The sequence below is a fragment of the Lagopus muta genome, chromosome Z (assembly GCF_023343835.1).
Source record: "Lagopus muta isolate bLagMut1 chromosome Z, bLagMut1 primary, whole genome shotgun sequence".
In the NCBI taxonomy this organism is placed as follows: Eukaryota; Metazoa; Chordata; class Aves; order Galliformes; family Phasianidae; genus Lagopus; species Lagopus muta.
This window is the reverse complement of record NC_064472.1, coordinates 56,160,400-56,180,406: the sequence shown is the minus strand read 5'-3', so window position 1 is coordinate 56,180,406 and position 20,007 is coordinate 56,160,400. Positions and strand designations below refer to the sequence as shown.

The following is a 20,007-nucleotide window of genomic DNA, read 5'->3' as shown; positions in this document are numbered from 1 at the left end:
TTATTATTTAATAGCACTTAAACTAGGTGGGAGGGGGGGTAAGAAAGAAATATTAATTGCTCTGCCAAGGACTTAAGTAGACTGTTCTTTTTCACTGTAAAGCACTTCAGCTTGAGCAGGGATTGAAGCAGATGGAACCCATGCCAACCTCAGACATACTGTGATTTTTTTTTTTCTGCTAATATCTCTCAAGTATAGGAAGTCATAAGATAAATGGCAAAACCCACTGAAGAATAAAGGCATTATGTTTACTGGCTGCAGCTTGCTTCTTTGACAGTAATCTACAGAAAGCAGAAATACCAGGGTAACCTCTAGTAAGTTGTACAGGCTATTGCATTGCTCCTGTGTTTGTTTTGGGAAGAGCTCATTAAACTGAAATTCTGAGAAGGAAGTTGTACCGTGGTCAGAAATTACATGTTGAATGTTGGGGCATACTACTGTCCCTTACAAGTGGTGCACAGCTTGGGAGCTGCCAGCTGGAAAGAATTTAAAGGCTTAAAGTATAGTACTGACATTGTCTGGGATATGGAGGGAATGTGTGAACAGTGGTGTTGGATCTGGAACAAGGTAAAGAGCATTTGGTTAGTCTTGACATTCCTATTAGTCATCTAAAAAGCCATTTAGACAGTTGCTAGATAGATTATGTAATTAAACTATATATTACATCACTAAGAAGAGAGCCTGTGTGATATTGAGGAAGGTGTGTCTTCATTTTTCAGGAGAACTCTGAGGCTAGGGACTTTCTAATTTCAATTCTAGAGAATCTGAATTTTGTGGAGAGTTTCATGTCAGGGTAGGTTATCACTGTAAATGCATCGACAAAAGGGAAAGAAGCAACTAGCAACAGACATGGTCATGGTTATCTGATGAATTTAAACATATAGCATGCATCTAAATCCCAAGTAGGGAGATGGAGAAATGGAGAGAAATGTAAGTGTATAAATATTTGAGTAGCATAAATGTCAAATGGAGATTTGCACTTGCACATGGTGGTACAAACAGAAAGGATGCAGAGAAAGCACAAGCTCTGTGCTGTGTACCAGAGAAACTTTGCCAATGGAGACTAATGCAAAAGCTCGGGTTTCTGGAAGGAATAAAGGAATAAAGGAAGCTCTTTCTCTGGCAGGAGCAGCTAGCTGGGCAGGAGGCCCTGAGAATATGGCAGGAAAGAACTCTTGTCCTGATTTCAGTTGAATTCGGCTTCTTTCTTTTGTGAATTCTTTGAATGGTGCTTAGAAGTAGTAAAACATATCATGCGTGTCTGCAGAAATTTTGTTTCTGCAGTGCTTCCTTGTTAATTACAGTGCAGGTCTTAGAAGTTGATCACAATTTCAGTGATAATAATAATAACCCTAACATATTTTCTGCACTTGTGTGGGAGAAGGTCCTAGGGCTATAGTTTGTGTTACATTTGAACTGACTTCTAACTACTTGTAAAGACCTTGAGGGGCTAGAAAGAAACCTTCCTTTATTATTGGGTTGTTTTTTTTCTTTCACTAATACATATCACTTAATTTAGAAGACTTCCCTCCTCCCATTTGTCATCATAAAAGCAATTTTATTTCTTGTTCTCAAGAATAGTATTTTTAGAAATTATTGATTTAAATATATATATATATATATATATAAATTTTAAAAATATATTTTATATAGTTTTTTATATGTTTTATATAGTTTATATATTGCAAATTGTGTAAAACTTCAAAACACAGGAACTTTCTCACTGTTTTGCATGATTGGTTGAGTTAGACTTAGCCCTAAATTTAGTTAACTAACTAAATAAATTCATATGAGCTTCCAAATGATCAAAAAATGAAAACCACTGGCAGAGAATATGTTGATAGCTACAATCATTCCAGTGCCACTTCAGAAAATGTTCTGCAGGTGCATGCTAGTGTTATGCAAAGCACACCATAGATTACACTGTAGATGAAAATGTGCTTTAATATAGGAAAAAGGACATGATGTAATATTTATTTTATATATCTTTAAATTCTACTGAGAATTTCAGTAATTATTTCTGGATGACATATATAAAAACAAAGTAGAAAACTTCAGTTGTCAGAATGAAGCTCACAGAAGTTAAAATCATCTTAGTATTTTACTAAAGCTTGGCTTAAAAGTAAATATTTGTTTTTTCTAATCCACTGTAATCTAATTGCAGTTGATGAGTAAAGAGTCTCCTGTCTCTGTTGGAGATGATGCTTACGTTGACCTTGATCGACAGGTATCTAAGATTAGATTTTTCTTCTCTTTCAATCTTAGAGCATCAGTGCCCAGTCATCTTGACTTATTAAGAAGCTTATCTTTATCTAATCGTGAAAGGCCTTTGTGGGAAATTAACATAAGGAGTGGAAAATTAAGCTTCAGTATTTTGAATTATCTTGCTTTATAAATCAAATATTCTTATTTTGCAGAGAAAATTTCAGTTCCAGTACAAATAAACTTGAAAAAGTAAAATATGATGTTCATGTTTGGAGAAAAAAAAGAAATACAAAGCTAATCTAAAATGCAGCATTTTTAGTAATAGATACCTGTATTCTCATATAAATAAACAAATCAGGCTAGTTTTCTTGTAGCTGCCTTTCATGTTATCAGTGTTCATGTACAAACTTAGGTGATTATGCAACTTTGGAAATGAAATCCGTAAAGAGGAATATGTGAATATTTTGCACTGCTTGTAAGGTTCAGTGCCTTTTTTTCAGAAGATATTTGGATTCTCCATCACCATGTTAATTGTATTCTTATTAAGCGGGCTTCCAAGTGACTAAAGAGATTTTACCCTAGTTGTCCGTTGCCTGTATTCCACCTTCCAACCCTTTGTGTATTTTAAAAAGTAGGTTTAAAAACTGAAATTATCCACTCTTTGTATCCGTAAAGAAAAGTGGTATTGACAGTTTTTTCATGTACAGAGTTGAAAAGTTCCTCGGGGTTTTCAGATGCTATTCCTAGACTAAATGTGATTATTGTAATGCTCTCTTAAGTAAGTTACTTCTGTCGTGCAAATTAAATAGTGTTCACATCTGCTTCTTTGTTCCTTTATAAGAGCAAGTTTGCCTTACCTTCAAAAAATGTAACATGTTACCTTAAGTTAAAATAATTTTATAGTGATGTAGTTCAGAATTTTTCTACTCACTTTACAGAGTTATGAAACTAACAATTTTTGTTGCTTATGGTAGCTGAAGAAAACTACAGAAGAATTGAATGAAGCACTGTCAACAAAAGAAGAAATTGCCCAAAGATGTCATGAGTTAGATATGCAGGTGAGTTTTCTGTATTGTGCCTCTTTAATAATAATGGAGATAAAAATGTGTTAATTTTTAGACTTCTTAAGACAAGTAGTCCTAGGAATCTTTAAAAGGGAAAAGAAAATTGCATGATAATGTTTTTGCACTTTTATTACTTTGCTTTACTTGTGTGAACAGAATGAAATTCACTTTCCCTCATTTTGATACAGTATTGCCATTATTAAATGATTAATACTATCAAAACTTTTTTTTTTTTTTTTTTTTTTTTTTCCAATTCCAGTAGAAAGGAATTGGGCTGTGTGGCTCAACACCTGAAGCAGAACTCCTAGAAGTAGTGCAACTGTAGCACTGGGTTCATAAAAGGCAGACTCACTGACCAACCTAATCTCCTTTTGTGACTGGGTCACCCGCTTGGTATATGAGGGAGAGGCTGTGAATGTAGTCTAGTCTACCCAGACGTCAGCACTTAAGGCTTGGACATGCACCATCTCTGCTGGGTCAACAGCTGGCTAAAGGGCTGGGCTCAGAGAGAGTGATAGTGAATGGAGTTAAATCCAGCTGATAAGGTGGAGGTCAGCCTCTTCTCCCATGTAATTAGTGATAGAAAAAGAGGGAATGGCATCAAGTTGCTCCAGGTGAGGTTCAGGCTGGATATTAGGAAACATTTCTTCTCAGAAAGAGTAGTGAGACATTGGTACAGGCTGCCCAGTGGCATGGTGGAGTCACCTTCCTTTGGAGGTGTTAAAGGGAAGGGTAGATGTAGTATTTAGGGATGTGATTTTATGGGCAGTATTGGTGGTAGGTATACAGTTGGACTAGGTGATGGTAGAGATCTTTTCACAGATTGATTCTGTGATTTGCCTTTTAAATTGTGGACACAATTTACACTTGTCTGCCAGCTGTGTGTGGGCTTAAATTGAGCCTTCCTGTAAATTGTGCTTGGAAGACATGAAAGGAGTTAAGTGGGAGCCCAGGAAGGCACTGTCAGTGAAACCTTTGGGGTATAATTCAGCCTTTTGCCATGCTGTTCAGTAACTCTTAGAATTAATGAAGTTGTATTCCTTGAGTTGTATTCGGTGGTTGATGCTGGTGTATTTAATAATGCAAGCTCATACTGAAACGTTTCCTTCTGTTGAGGTTCATATTTCTTCTTTAGCCTTCTTCCTCAACATGCTGATCTTACAATGCTTAATAATATTCAAACTCATGCTTCAGCTTCTGTTTGCAGCTCTTTCCTTCTGTACTGCTGCTTTTTTTCACAGAGCTGTTGGAAACCATGTCATCTTTAAGATTGTCTTCCAGGTTCAAGTAATTGCAGTTGTTAGCGGTTAGTTGCTGGTCAAAAAAGTTTTTGGAAGGATACAGGCTTTCCTTGGATATCCATTATGGAATTGATAAACATTGTTTCCTTTGGAAGTCAGTTTTAAAAGTTGTTCTGAAGTGCTAGTTTTACTTGTTTGTAAAGTGTGCAGACTTGGATATACTGGATTCATGAACTACAGTTAAGAATTACATTTTTGAATGGCAGATAATGCTGTTAATGCTGGCATATGCTAGTTACATTACATACCAATTGAATATCTATTAATGTTACGCTGTGATCTTATAAAATGAGATTTGTGAAACCTGGATGTTTATTTTTGTAGATTGTGTTACTACTTCATAATGTGCGCAAAATATATATATATCTGTAGAGTTGGATTGCTCCATTATTCTGTTTGCATAACTATTAAAACAGGTTGCAGCCCTTCAGGAGGAGAAGAGCTGCTTGCTTGCTGAGAACCAGATTTTGATGGAACGTTTAAATCAGTCTGACTCTATTGAAGATCCCAACAGCCCTGCTGGTCGTAGGCACTTGCAACTGCAAACACAACTAGAACAACTCCAAGAGGAAACATTCAGGTATGGAAATTACCTGTAACTTGTTTGTAGCTGACAACAGACATAACTATACGTCTGTGTTTTCACTGGCTGAATTATTGGAGTTGGTGCTACTATGACAGTTGTGAAGTTTTTGATATTTAAGATTTTAAGATATACCTTTTTATATGTTGTAGTATCAAAAGTTGTGTACAATAATGAAATACTGTCTGCCTGTCCCCATTTACACTGTTTTACACTGTTTGGGAGCAATCATTTCATCAGTTTTTGAGAATCAGTGGTGATGAAAGGTAGCATGCTTTCCTTTGTATAAATCATTCTGATTCTATTATGTTGGCATAGAAATTCCTAGCTGAAAGTTTACTGTGGGTGGTAGTATTATGCAACAAAGTATGTCCTTCTGTTAGGTCTGAAAACAAAATATGTCATATCTGAGAGATGGAGATTTTGAGGTATTGAGCTCAACTCCTCATTTGCATTTCTTCATTGGGTGGAAAAATAGTTTCTCCTTATTTGTCCTTCCCGATCCTTTCAGCTGTTGCTTTCAGCCTCTCTAAGCCTATAATGCTGAGGAAAGGCAGTCTACTTCACTGTTGTCTTTTCATACTTATTGCTATACTTTCCCTCTCCTTTGTGACTGAAACTGTAATATTTCTCTCCTTTTTTTTTTTTTTTTTGTTTTCCTGCCCTATTGCGTTTTTCAAATACTTTTGCCAATTGTCAAGTAACTTTCCTTTTTTGTCTATTTTGGTGTTTTCCACTTGTCCTGCAAAGACTTTTTTCTGAGTGTTCAGATGCATCATCTCCCTCCAGTACCTGAAAAATAATTAACATTTCTCTTTTGTAGCAGCCAATGTGTGTTTTCTTGTTTCTGTATCCCTACCCTGTGAAGGTATAGTACTGTGGTATCTCATTAGTGTAAACCCTTTAACTCTGCTGAGTCATATCTGTTCTCTGAAGTGATTCACTGAGCTTCACCTGAGCCTTTTGACTGTTTCCTATTTGTATTAAACAGATTTTTCTCCCCTTATTCAATGTCTGCATTACCAGTTACTCTAGTTTCAGGTTCTGGAGGGCTTTGTAAATCTTTTTTACCTGAAGCCTGTCTTTCAGTTCTTTACCTCCTCTCGCTTCTTTCTTAGTATTTGCTATTTTATGTCTGTGTTCTTTCTCCAGCTCTACCCAACCAAACAAGAAGTATGTACAGCTTAACTGATGTGAAGTGTGGTCTGGTGTTGTTATTTCAAACTTAACTCTGTGTCCTTCGACAGTTTGGGACTATCAAAATTCCAGCCTTTGTTGTATTTGGCTTAGCTGGCCTACTGATCATATTTATCCTCTATTCTTGCTACAGTTAACTTGCTTCGGTTTCCTACTGAATTCCTTTAATTAACAAAGTACTTTTTTTGCTTGTACTTGTTTTGGATTGTCTTCATTTTAATTTTGGATCGTAATCAGGATAGTATTTTATGTTGCAACTTGTTTTCTGTTTCTACTCTTTCAAATGCTTTAATAAAATTTCTCTTAGTTATACTCCCTGTTCACTGCCAGGTTAATGCAGCTTTGCCTATATATACTGTAGATGAGTAGTTCACCCCTGAAATTTTATTCTGTTTTATGTGCTGGTCAAAATATGTAGCTAAATTACTTGATTCTTAAGAACAAGTTAAGCTGTAAGAATAAATAAGAACACCTCATAGTGTTTTTTATTTATTCTTATTTTATTTATAGTACATCTGGCAATGGTACATCAGGTCAATGCTATTGGGAAGTGTATGGAACTGGAACAGCTAAATAAAGTCCTGGGATAAAGTCATCATATTCAAACTCTGTACAGCTCAAGATGAAAAAGATTGGAAATTTCTGCTTGAAAATCCATTTCTGAAAAAGTACAGTGACAAAAAAGTTAGATTGTCTTTCTATTAAGAGATGACAACCTTGTGATATTCCTAATAGAAATACTGACATCAAATTAAAATAATCAGAACACTCAATCTGCTTCTGTCCTTTTCCAATAAGCCTGGCATTTGGGTGTGTATGTAATGTTGCACATTAGAGTGCTGTTTTCCTTTCCTATGTATGTCATCTTAGAGAAAAGATGTATTCTTATAGAGAAGATGGTGAAGAAAGATAACTGTGGGTCAAGCTAAGGAATTGTTTTCTGTTTTACATTATTTCTACAGATTAGAAGCTGCCAAAGATGACTACAGAATACGCTGTGAAGAACTGGAGAAGGAAATTGCTGAATTGAGACAACAGACAGAAGAGCTTACTACGTTGGCAGAGGAAGCTCAATCTCTGAAGGATGAGATAGATGTACTGAGGTACACAGACCACCACAGTTTTGCTTAAACAAACGTTCCCTATTGATTAGGCACTTAATGAATATTAGCAAATGTAGCAATGTTACACTGTCTTATGGCTGTAACAAGTCACGTACTGATCTCTGAGTGCAGACTGTTCTCCACTTACTGTTCCCTTCATGATATGGGAGTTCATTCTTGTGAAGGAGATAGACCTCTTGTGGTATTGTGTTTGTACTTTGGGTGGCACTTTGGCTCATCATCCACACTGGAGAGATATGGATTTGACAGCTGAACCACCCGGTGGATAAGAAATCCAGACTGCGGACAAAGGGTGGTGGTCAATGGTTCTGTGTCCAGGTGGAGGCTGATAACATGTGGTGTCCCCCAGGGGTCTGTCTTGGGACTGTTGCTCCTTAACATCTTTATCAGTGACATTGATGATGGAATTGAGTGCACTCTCAGCAAGTTTGAGCACTCTCAGCTGACGACACCAAGCTGAATGGTGCAGTTGACATGGTGGAAGGAAGGGATGCCATTCAGAGGGACGTCAACAGGCTTGAAGGGTGGGCCCAGGTGAATCTAGCGAAGTTCAATACAGCAAAGTGCAAGGTTTTGGACTTGGGCCGGAGGAATCCCAGGCATCCATACAGACTAGAAGGAGCAGTCCTTGAGAGCAGCCCTGAAGAGAAGAACCTGGGGGTCCTGGTGGATGAAGAACTAAACATGAGCCAGCAGTGTGCTCTTGCACCTTGGAAGGCCATTGGTATCCTTGACTCCACTGGAAGAGGCATGGCCAGCAGGGACAGGGAGATGATTGTCCCTCTCTACTCTGCCCTCGTGAGGCCCCAACTGGAATACTGCATCCAAGTCTGAGGCCCCCGGTACAAGAAAGACAGAGCTATTGGAGAGGGTCCAGAGAAGGACCACTAAGTTAATCAGAGGGCTGGAGCGCCTCTCCTACAAAGACAGGTTGAGGGAGCTGGGCTTGCTCAGCCTGGAGAAGAGAAGGCTGCAGGGTGACCTCATTGCAGCCTTCCAGTACCTAAAGGGAACCTGTAAATAGAAGGACAGTCAACTCTTTTGAAGGGTGGACAATAGAAGGGGAAATGGTTTTAAGTTGAAGGAGGGAAAATTTAGGTTGGATATCAGAGAGAAGCTCTTTATTGTGAGAGTGGTGAGGCGCTGGAGCAGGCTGCCTGGAGAGGTTGTGGATGCCCTGTCCCTAGCGTAGTTCAAGGCCAGGTTGGATGGGGCCCTGGAAAGCCTGGTCTGGTATTAAATGGGGAGGTTGGTGGCCTTGCCTGTGGCAGGAGGGTTGGAGATTCATGATCCCTGAGGTCCTTTCCAACCCAAGCTGTTCTATAATTCTGTATGATATTAACATGTGGCAGCTGTTTTTACCACTGGATTTTAGAACCCATAGTTGCGATAACCAACTGTGCTGGGGGTTTATAAAGTGGAACAGCCCCTTTTTGCTGTGAAATGTAATTCTTTATCGCTGTCTTCTTGCTACCATCAGTTATTCAGATTGTCTGTCACAAGGCTAACGTGACTTATTACAATACTGACTCTTCTAATTCACTGGATTTATTTCAGCAGCATCTATCTTTATGTTCTCTGTCATTCATGTTGGTTATGAGCCTGTGGTACTGCACAGTTCCATACACTTTCAGTGTCACAAGCACAGGTTCAACAACAGAGTCTTGCTCCAGAGTCTGTCCTTATTGAGGAGTTAAGAAGATTTTACTTGCCCCAGTGTCTCATAAATTGATCACCAACATGGAATTCTCCAGATTTCTTAGGCAGCTGAGTATGTAAATTAATTGTAAAATGAAGCTGGGATGGGGTTAGGAGCAGAGAAGGAATGGTCACTGTCTTCCTGGTGATGCATGCATCAGGTTTTTCTAATTTCATTATGGGTTCTGTTATCTGAATTTTGTCATCCTGTGAGACAGAGGAGTTTGTTACATGGTGTTCAACTGCTGGAGATGTTGGACTTTGGATGTGCCATAGTCTTTGTCCTAGCTTCATAACTAGCAGTAATAACTTTAGACCTGTTCTAAAATACAAATCTAACAGTTTTTAAGAACTGTTGCCATTGCTGCTGAACTTCAGAAGGGAATTGGGGTCATAATGCATAAGCTTTTACTCTGTTAATTTCTGGGATGTTGTGCGGTACTGCTTTGGGGTAATATTTTCTTTCTCAGCTTCCAACATATTTTAACTTGTTCATTTCTTAATGTGTGTACCATAGCCCTCAGGCAACTTCCAAGTAGCAACCATAATCCTGACTCTCTCCTCACTATATAGTTTACTTTTCTTTCTGTTAAGCAGCCTTATCAAACCGCCATATGATCAGTGCAGTTTTTCCCTACTGATTCAGTGAAGATGATCATATCCTATTTTTTATAAACTTTTGCCTTTAATCTTTCCAGCACGTAGTCCATATTTAAACTCTTTGTTAGTAATCTGAGTAATAATGGTCTTTTTGCTCCCCAGTGTTACTTCACTTCTGAGTCACACTAAGCACCTTCACTCCTGAAATTATGTTGGTCTGCCAGCAGGAGGCTTTAAAAAAAAACAAACTGATTTTTGCTTCAGCTGGTGTTCTAAAGTGTACTTCCTCTACGTTCAGGAGTACCAGGATTATTGTATTGATCTGTACCAGTGGATGGACTGAGACTCCATTATTTCTACCAACTCAGCTATTAGTGCAGCTTGCACATGTGGCTTCATTGGGGAGCTGGCCACACTGAATAAACATTAAATGTGTACTGTGACCTTCAAGATGGTACAGACTTGTGGTCAAATAACAGTTTTAGTGTTATTGTACCTTCCATCAGCAGCTATTTGAATTAACAGATGATGGAAGGAAATTAAGTTTAGTAGTGAAAATATATGGTAGTGTGAAGATATGATCACTTCCTTGTGTTACTTGTGATGCCTTGGGATGTCTTTTACATTACTTCTAAAGATGAAGGAAGCTTCGGGACATTTGATTTTCTTCATTTTCAGAATACAAATTTGATACAAATCTTTCCCTCCAGGCATTCTTCTGATAAAGTAGCCAAGTTAGAAAGCCAAGTGGAATCTTACAAGAAGAAATTAGAAGACCTGGGTGATTTGCGTCGGCAAGTGAAACTCTTAGAAGAAAAGAATACAGCGTACATGCAAAATACTGTAAGCCTGGAAGAGGAGCTGAGGAAGGCCAATGCAGCACGCAGTCAGCTGGAGACGTATAAGAGGCAGGTGAGAAAGTCATCATCAATACAACATTTCTCTGCATTTTTAAACACTTCCTTGTTGTAACACAGTTGATACCTGAAAGTAAAATACAAATGATGAACAAACACCTCTTTACTTGTTTTTTAGGTATTGCCTTTCTTATCTGTTCTTGCAATTCTTACATCTGTGTAAAATGTGTTTGTCAGCACTCACGTCTTCGTACTTTTCAAAAATCAATGGGTGTGAGAATTATTTTTTTCAAACTCAGTAGTAAGGCTTGGGTTACAGCCTCTTCTTTAAGATATACTTAGAAATTATATACTTAGAAATTTACAGCAGCGAGGGATGTACCACAGTTGAGGTAAGTTACTCCCTTGTTTAAGTATCCTTTTTTTTCCAAGTTTGTCTGATACGTATGAAATTTCTAGTTATATACAGGTCTAAAGGAAGAATGATGTATACTGTCTAAAGAGAGAAGGACGTATACTGTCCTTGTTTATATGCACCCAGAAGAGTACAGAATTTTTCATCAGCACACTCTTTGGAGTGAAGGATGTCTGTTTGTATTGCTTAACAAGGCATTACATGATCCTGTTTCTGTAAAGAAGGAGGGTGTGCTAATCTCTCTGCTTCTACACTGATGTGACATAATTCTTGGATTGTTGTTTCAGGGCCAGACAGAGGCTAGTTTGTTAGAGTGGTAGTGCCTGCTATGTATTTCTGCTTGATCTGATAACTCTGGGTGGTCATGTTACCATGCTTACATGTACACGCCAGCTTACAGCAGAAAAAGAACACAAAAGCGACCACAAACTACAAGCCCTGATACAACGTGTGGTCCGGAGACTTGAAAACTTTTTCTGCATGTGGTCATCTTTACTGTTAAGACAACAAACTTCAGCCCCTGTGGGCTAATTGTAGATACAGTTCAAGTGATACCATGAGAAACAAAGATCTTGGGTGAGAAAAATACTGACATAACAGTCAAAGGAAAAAGTAAATACAGAAAGCAGTAACTGATCACACAGGAGTAGTATCATGTTTACTAGCAGTAAATATTCCTTGCCTTTAACAGCTGAGTACACAAATATAAGTATCTCGTGGGCTAGAGTGCTTGAAAGTAAGGGGGCTTGTGAGAACTGAGCAGCATTTAAACAGCACTTCTTCCAAGCTCAGGATAAGTGCATCCTAAGAGAAGGAAACTGGGGAAGGGAGGCAGGAGACCTGTGTTGAATGAGCAAGGAGCTTGTGGATGAGATCAAAGGGAAAAAGAAACTTTATGAAATGTGCAAATTAGGGCATGTCCTCTTGGGAAGAGTATAGGAGTGTTGTCAGGGCCTGCAGGGAAGCGATGAGGATGGCTAAAGCTCAACAGGAGCTGAAGCTGGCAAAGGAGATAAAGGATAATAGGAAGGGTTTTCTTGAGTATGTTAACGGTAAAAGGAATACTAGGGATGATGTGGGTCTCCTGCTAAATGATGGAGGTGTCCTGGGAACAGGGGATGCTGAGAAGGCGGAGATGCTGAACGCCTTCTTTGCTTCAGTAGTCACTTCAAAGACTCCTCCCTCCAGCGTCCAGGAGTCCTGAGGGTGAGAGTCTGAGAAATGGAGAGCTTCCCTTTGGTCGAGGAGGGAGTGATCCAGGAGCATCTAGGTGGGATCAGTGTGCACAAATCCATGGGTCCTGATGGGGTGCGCCCAATGGGATGCATCCACGTGTGCTGAGGGAGCTGGCAGAGGTGACTGCCGGACCGCTCTGTCATCTTTGACAGGTCTTGGAGAACAGGAGAGGTGCCTGAAGACTGGAGCATAGCCAATGTCACTCTGGTCTTCAAAAAGGGCAAGAAAAAGGATGTGGGAAGCTACAGGCCAGTCAGTCTCACCTCTGTCCCTGGAAAGGTGATGGAACAGCTTGTTCCGGATGCTGTCTCCAAGCAATTGGAAGAGAAGAAGGCTATCAGGAGTAGTCAGCATAGATTCATCAAGGGGAGATGGTGCTCGACCATCTTTGCAGCCTTCTCTGATGACATCAGTGGCTGGGTAGATGGGGGGAAAACAGTGGATGTCATCAATCTTGACTTTAGCAAGGCTTTTGATACTGTCTCCCACAGCATCCTGATACTGAAGCAGAGAAAATGTGGGACAGATGAGTGGACAGTGAGGTGGGCTGAGAACTGGCTGGCTGGCCAAACTCAGAGGGTGGTGATCAGTGGTGCAGAGTCTGGTTGGAGACCTGTGACTAGCAGTGCTCCGCAGGGTTCAGTGCTGGACCTGGTCTTGTGCAAAATCCTCATTGATGACCTTGGCGAGAGGATAGTGTGCACCCTCAGCAAGTATGCCCACGATACAAAGCTGGGAGAAGTGGCCTGTAGGCCACAGAAGGCTGTACTATCATTCAGCAGGAGCTGGAGAGGCTGGAGAGCTGGGCAGTGAGAAACCAGATGAGGTTTAACAAGAGCAAGCATTATACCTGTCCAGTCTTGCACTGGGGAAGGAGTAACAGGATGTATCAGGAGAGAGTGGGGGCAGACCTGCTGGAGAGGAGCTATGTGGATAAGGACCTGAGAATCCTGGTGGACAACAGGGTGGCCATGAGCAAGCAGTGTGCCAAGAAGGCCGTTGAGATCCTGGGATACATGAAAAGGAGTGTGTCCAGCAAGTCAAGGCAGGTGATCCTCCCCCACTGCTCTGCCCTGGTAAGGCCTCACCTGGGGTGCTGTACACAGTTCTGGGCTCCCTGGTACAAAAAGACAGAGATCTCCTGGAAAGAGCCCAACGAAGGGCCTCGAAATGGTAAAGGGCCTGGAGCATCTCCTCTATGAAGGAAGGCTGGGTGACCTGTGTCTGTTCAGCCTTGAGAAATGAAGGCTGAGAGAGGATTGCATTAATGTTTGTAAGTATCGTTAAATGTGAGAGACAGAGGGATATGACCAATCTCTTTTCAGTGGTCTGTGGGGACTGGACAAGGGGAAATGGCCATACACTGGAACAGGGCAAATTCCACACCAGTACGCAAAAGAACTTCTTCATTATGAGGGTGAAGGAGCACAGAAACAGGTTGTCTAGGGAGGTTTTGGAGTCTCCTTTCCTGAAGTAATTCAAGACCTGCCTGGACATCTACATGTGCAGCTTTCTTTATTGGGCCTGCTTTGGCAGGGGGGTTGGACCCTTCCTACAATTCTGTGGTTCTGTGATGACTTTGTAACCTTTGTGTCTAGATCTGATTGTACATAACGGAGGTAAGGATTTTGGAAGGGGCAGTCCTGTCATTTGTTCTGCAAAAAGCACCGTTTCTTTTCAGTGCTCCATGGGTGAGATTTCCAATATGAGGTGCTGATAATTTGTAGAGAACCGGTCCACTGTCTGAGACTGGAATAAACATCAAGTGCCCTCATGGGAGAGGTGATAGTTTGGTGATAGTTTCTTTCACCTAATTACAGTGTCTCAAAATGATCATAAAGCATGTATACCTTACATGTCCTGTTGGATTTTTTTGGCTATGAATTGTGAACTGTCATTTCATTATTTTCTCTGAATCTTAACTTTTGCTATAAAAATTAAGCCAGGTTTAAAGATTCAGATGTTATACAATTGATCACTCATTTGCTACTGTAGAGCAACATGTTTTCCCTGATGTGTGGAGGAATCCAACCCCAGTTAAGATATTAGAGTAGAGTTATTGGAGATATTTATCTGGCTAAGGTGCTGTGCAGGTGAAGGTTCAAGCTGCTGTAGTGATCTGCAAGGAAATCTCATCAATATTAGTTTCCTTAAGATAAGCTTGGTGATGGCATATTGTACTTGGAGACATAATAGCACTTATTTAGGAGGCATTGTTCACTTTTCCGAAAGCAAGTGCAAGCATTTTCTGAGAAACTTTTTATTGCACCATGAAGAATTCAGATGTGCAGATTCCATGATTACTTTTGTAATTTTGATTCAGTCCCTTTGTGCTTGTGTGTTCTATTTTTAACAGTATGTCCCGCTTTTCTTTGCAAGGTTACTGCTTTACTCATTCCACATGTCAGATAATGCTCAGTAAACGTTATGGCAATTCATTCATTTATTTATTTTTTTTTTTAATCTTCTGCATTACCATGTAGCTGTGTATCTTTCCGAACACTCCCAAATGCTGATTTGGGGCAGTTTATTTCCTGCTGTGTTTTTCTGTATAACATTACCATAGCTTGAATTATTACAGACATTAATGCATTTATTCTAATTCAGATAGGAATGTATCTATTTTACAAAGAGGGCAAAATCGTAGATGAAGGCCTCGATTCTTTTGTATCCCCAGTGATGGAAGTCACATCTGAAAAATTAAATGTTTTCCAATCTGGCATTGTAAATTTTTTCTGATCTCAGAAATGGCAGATGTTATTTATTATTTCATGTCTTTATTAACAAGACAAAAAAAACCAACAACAAAAAAGCACCACAAATTAAAAAAAAAAACAAACCATTATCTTTCATTCTAAGACAAAGACCATGCAGATTTTCAGGCCTGGTTATTTTCTTATAGTTATTCACAGTGAAAGTAAAACGTAATTGCAACTGCTAGGCAGTCTTATATAGGCACAGCTACTGTTTTGCACTGACAGATTGTTAGTCACTTCTCTATGATCTGAAACCGAAGAGAAAGCCACCTTATGAATTGCTTCAGAAGAAGTTTTATGTCTTCAGCTGAATCATCATTCAGCTTATGTATTTGCAGCTAAGTCTTTATTCAGATTACTTGCTTCTATGGTTTCTACGTTATGAGTATTACTAATGTCTGAGAATGAGCTTTCGTTAGTAAAGGTTGAGAACTTTGGAAAGGCAAAACTTTGCTGATTTGCCTTCTGTTCACTGATTGTTTCTATGTATTAAATAAAATCTTTACTGATCTGTGGTTAAAAGTATATACTTGACACTGTTAGACGTGTATTTCATTCTTAGTAAACTGATAATGAGCCTCTGGCCAAATCTTTATATTAGTGTATTAAAAAATAATTAGGAAAATCTCAGGTTAAGAGACATTATCTGACTACATAAACTGGCAGTTGAGTTCTGAGTAAGGCTTCACAACAATTGTAGATAATTTCATCAAAGGTTTTTTTTTTCCTCTTGGCTTCTCAGAAAGCAGAAGGATTTTTGCACTGCTCCTGAGCAATTTGTAGAAGTACATAGCTTTTTTTTTTCCTGTTAGACCTGGCTAAGCTTCCGGTCCTGTTTGTAGATATATTGAATGTATTTTACAGGTTTTGCTTCTTGTTTTTTGTCATGAGACCTAATACGTGGATGCTGTTAGTTTTGCTGAAACACAGAACAACAAGAAGTTTTTGGAAGTCCTATAGATAAACATTTTGCTTGTTTCACAAAATAACTTGTGGTGCATGGTAATTGGCTACTTTTGTTTTATGTATTTTGTTTTAATACTAATATTTGCAGACAAATTATTGATTCTTGTTCTCACAGGCAGTTGAACTACAAAACAGGTTATCTGAAGAATCCAAGAAAGCTGATAAATTAGATTATGAATGCAAACGGCTGAAAGAAAAAGTAGACAGCCTCCAAAAAGAAAAAGATGTAAGTGCCAAGGTGGTGGGGTTTTTATTTTTGGTAGTAGTGAAAGCAACTTTGTGTCCTTTGTAACAGAGAGATGTCATAATAAAAATTAGCCATTTTCAGCAACCTTTTTAAATTAGGAAGCCTTTTTTTCACTTATAATTTCCTCATGTATGTTTTATAATATACTTTTTAAATCTAAGAACTGTACAGCATAGAATTAAACGACTAAAATCATATGCAACACTTCTTAAAAATGAAGAGCCTTCACAGTTGAGATCTGAAATTGTTTCTTGCCCTTTCCTCGTGAGAAAGTTAATAAATGCTCAGCGTAATTGTCATGTATTCTGAATGACTATTTAAAGTAGGTGTATTTGCAGTATCTTCCTTATAACTAAATTATTATTTTTTTCTTTTAAGATCTTTCTTTGAAATACCAACTGCATGCTTCTGTTTACGTAGTCGTGAATGCTGCAGCAAGAGGCTTAGGAGTCTTGTAGAAGGATGTTTCCATTGTAATAGTCTTGCCTTTCACGATAGTTCATTGACCTGTCTTGTAGTGTTAACATGGAATACACAGGACTGGTCTGTTCTGTTCCTCTCTGTCATTTACTGCTAATAATTCTGAGATCAGTTACTCTGTCCCCTCTTGCTAAGACCAGACTTTCAGACTTTTTCTTGCATACTCTTATTTCACACCAGTTTTTTGTTTGTTTGTTTTTCCTAGTAATGCATTTGCAGTGCTCCTAAGCATGGCTGGCACTTTTGAGTTAGAAATTTCTCAAGCTTGAAGTATAAATCCATTTATTCATCAGGAAAGTTCTTTGTAGGCATTTCCTTTAATATATCATGTTGCCTGTTAAATCCTTTCAAGAAAGGGCAGTCCTTACCCTTAAATAGTATCTGTAAGATAGTAAATCTTCACTTATTTTCAGTTCACAGGTCTTTGATTTCTATATTTTGTTAACTACTCTGAACAGTTGTCCTTTTCACTTCCATTTGTTCTTCAGCTCAGATTGGAATGCTTATAGTTATCATTTGTGCTTTGGCTTTCATCTCTGCTTCTTATTTAAAGCTTGTTTTTCCAATTTTATTATGTTTAACAACAGTAAGATTGTGTTTGTGGCTTGTCTGTTGCTTGATAGACCATTTTGTCTTGCACAAAGGATCTGAATTGTAGGTGACTGTTGTACAGTTTTCAGTTTGCTACTGCCTGGCTAATAGCATATTCTTTTTACTTAGGTTGTTTTTCAGTACTTTCTTCTGAATTGATACGCACCTTTGAGAACTAGTTTATAGTTGAAGATTCTCAATGTTTGTATTAGTGATACACCACCAATGTTATCTGCTTTCCCCAATTGTCACATACATATCACTAGCGTTGCCCATCGCAGATCAGAAGCCACGTGACGGTACTTTGTCAGTTACATTTTAGAGGCAGTTTTGTCCTTTTCTTTATATTCAGGCCAAGTGTGGTACGAGGTTTTATATCTCTAGCTTTGAAGGTGAATTTCAATTCTGTGGTCTGTTTTTTTGAGACATAATATTATTGGATGAGTTGACTTTGTCTTCACTGTACAAATGAAGACTCTGAGCATTGTCTATTCGTTGAAATATTCTAGCATTTCATTAATTGGCTTAATGTCTTCTGACTGCAACAAACTGCAGAATCTTTGCTTTCAGCAACTGAACTTGAACATTCCTCTGACCAGCCATTTTTCTGTATTTATAGTAAAGCCATTAACCTGCAAGACTCATGAAGTGGCTTGCTGTGCTAGCGGAATGCACCCTGTATCCAGATGGTTGTGACAGTTGCACCAGAGTTCCCTGGTTAGGATTCAGAAATACAACAGAAGCCTCTGCCACACCTCACCAATAAAGTCTTTGCCAAGGGTTTTCCAAGTTAGGGGTCCATTTAGGCTGAAATATAAAATACATCAAACTGTTAATATGATTGGATTCAAGGAGCTATCAGTATACACAGCTCTGTACTTACGCAGAGTTGAGGTTTGACTTGGGCCTTTTAGTGGTGCTGGATATTTCTGATACTGGAGCAAACTACAACTTAGATCTTTAAATAGTTGCTGTTCTCTCCTTTCATTTTTCACTGTTGGAGTCTTTCACGATTAAAACTTGGTGTTATTTGTTAATTCTCATTTTTGCCAAAAGGAGACTTCTGTCAGATGGGAGTGTATTTACATGATGCTACTTTAGAGCCCATCTGTCTAGATCCCAAGATGGGCCTGTTCTGTTTTTCAGTTCTTTGGACTGAGTCTTAGGTCTTAGTCATCTTCAGTACCTGAGATGCTGGCTGGTGATTGGCAGGGCCAGTTGACACAAGTCAGGAAGGGGTTATGGAACTGCTGCTCACACTTTTGCTGCTGAAAGAGAAACAAAACCAAGTTAATCAAGTTTGTGTTGACTGTGTCTTTTATTTCACTCTTGGCTAAGTCTTGATTTCATGGTGAAGGAAACGTCTGCAGTGTCTTCTCACTTCCCTTCATCAGGGATTTGTTCCAAGGGAAAGTGAAGAGGAAGATGGCTTACTGGTTCCTGTACATACTGTTTCTTATGTGGTACCAGAACTTTATGTCACTAATAAAATGATGGTGTCAGCTTGTACCCTAATGTTTTTACTCCCCATAGCTGTGTTAGCAGAGCATCAAAAATAACACTGTTTGTGTGAAATACTTTAAATTTCTTCTTATTCTGTTGTGAAATAAGCTGAGATGCCTTAATTTGAAAAGCAGTCTCTGATATCACATTCAATTCTTTTGAAAGTGTTGATGCTATGCCTTTCATCAAATTGCATAGTTTAAAGATGGAATGGCAGTGCCAAAACTTATATTTATTCTCTTTCCAATTATTTAGAGATTAAGAACAGAAAGGGATTCTTTGAAAGAAACTATTGAAGAGCTCAGGTGTGTACAAGCACAGGAGGGTCAACTCACCACTACAGGTAACAAATGTGGAGATTAAAAGCATCTTTTCTAAAGTTCATGAGATTTATCTGAACAGTATTGATTGTACTTTGGGAGAAAATAAATGTAGACTTCTTTGAAAGCATCAGTGAGAAGCTGCTTTTGCTACTCATAACTTGCGTAACTTCTGATTTCAGAACTTTTAGACTCCTCACTGTGGTAGTTCTAGGATGTATTTCTAAATTGTTTAGTCAGTCTGAAGAAAAATACTTATGCTTTCTCAAGTATGTATGGTATTTCATGTGTTGCAGTGTGTTTATTATGTTGCACAGCTTTTTTGAATAATCTGTTGAGAAAATCACCACAAAATATGTTGACCAGATTGATTGTAGGCAGAAATAGCAGTTGTTTTTCAAATGAAATTGTGCTTGCCTGTCCTCCTGTAGCTTCTGTGTCATTTTCCATTCTATAGCATTACTCTAAAATTACAAACTTGTAGAACAAATTTACTTCTGTTTCTTTAAAAGAAAGTAACTGGTCTGCTTGCTAAATGTTTTACTTTTTCTGACTCAGGATCCATGCTCCTAGGAAGACAAGAATCTTCAGACAGTTTAGCAGCAGAAATTGTTACTCCTGAAATAAAGTAAGCTAATATGTGTGCTTTGTTATACTAACCATTATGATGTACCCATAAATGAGTGGTTTACATCTTAATAAGTGCTGAAAAGTTTATGCAGTTAATATTTTCCAACTCATTTTGGATTTCTGCACAGCAAAAGCTTTTATGCTTTAGACAAAGTTCTTTTGACCTCTCTTCAGTTTTTGTACTGTGCTCCAAAAGAAGGAAAAACAACAAACTTCACCTCAGACTGTGCTTTT

At 38.6% G+C, this 20,007-nt stretch overlaps 1 protein-coding gene across 6 annotated transcripts in view; it reads left to right on the top strand.

The window, feature by feature from the left end:
• HOOK3 (hook microtubule tethering protein 3) overlaps positions 1–20,007 on the top strand; it is an 86,360-nt gene that overhangs the window by 34,751 nt on the left and 31,602 nt on the right. For 5 of the 6 annotated variants that reach the window (XM_048932343.1, XM_048932345.1, XM_048932342.1 and 2 more), the window contains 8 exons: positions 2,165–2,227; positions 3,180–3,263; positions 4,987–5,150; positions 7,313–7,453; positions 10,483–10,684; positions 16,118–16,228; positions 19,079–19,166; positions 19,702–19,771. In XM_048932343.1, the coding sequence (XP_048788300.1) occupies positions 2,165–2,227; positions 3,180–3,263; positions 4,987–5,150; positions 7,313–7,453; positions 10,483–10,684; positions 16,118–16,228; positions 19,079–19,166; positions 19,702–19,771 (923 nt within the window). The remainder of the gene's footprint in view (positions 1–2,164; positions 2,228–3,179; positions 3,264–4,986; positions 5,151–7,312; positions 7,454–10,482; positions 10,685–16,117; positions 16,229–19,078; positions 19,167–19,701; positions 19,772–20,007) is intronic. The other variant, XM_048932344.1, reaches the window with a different exon arrangement.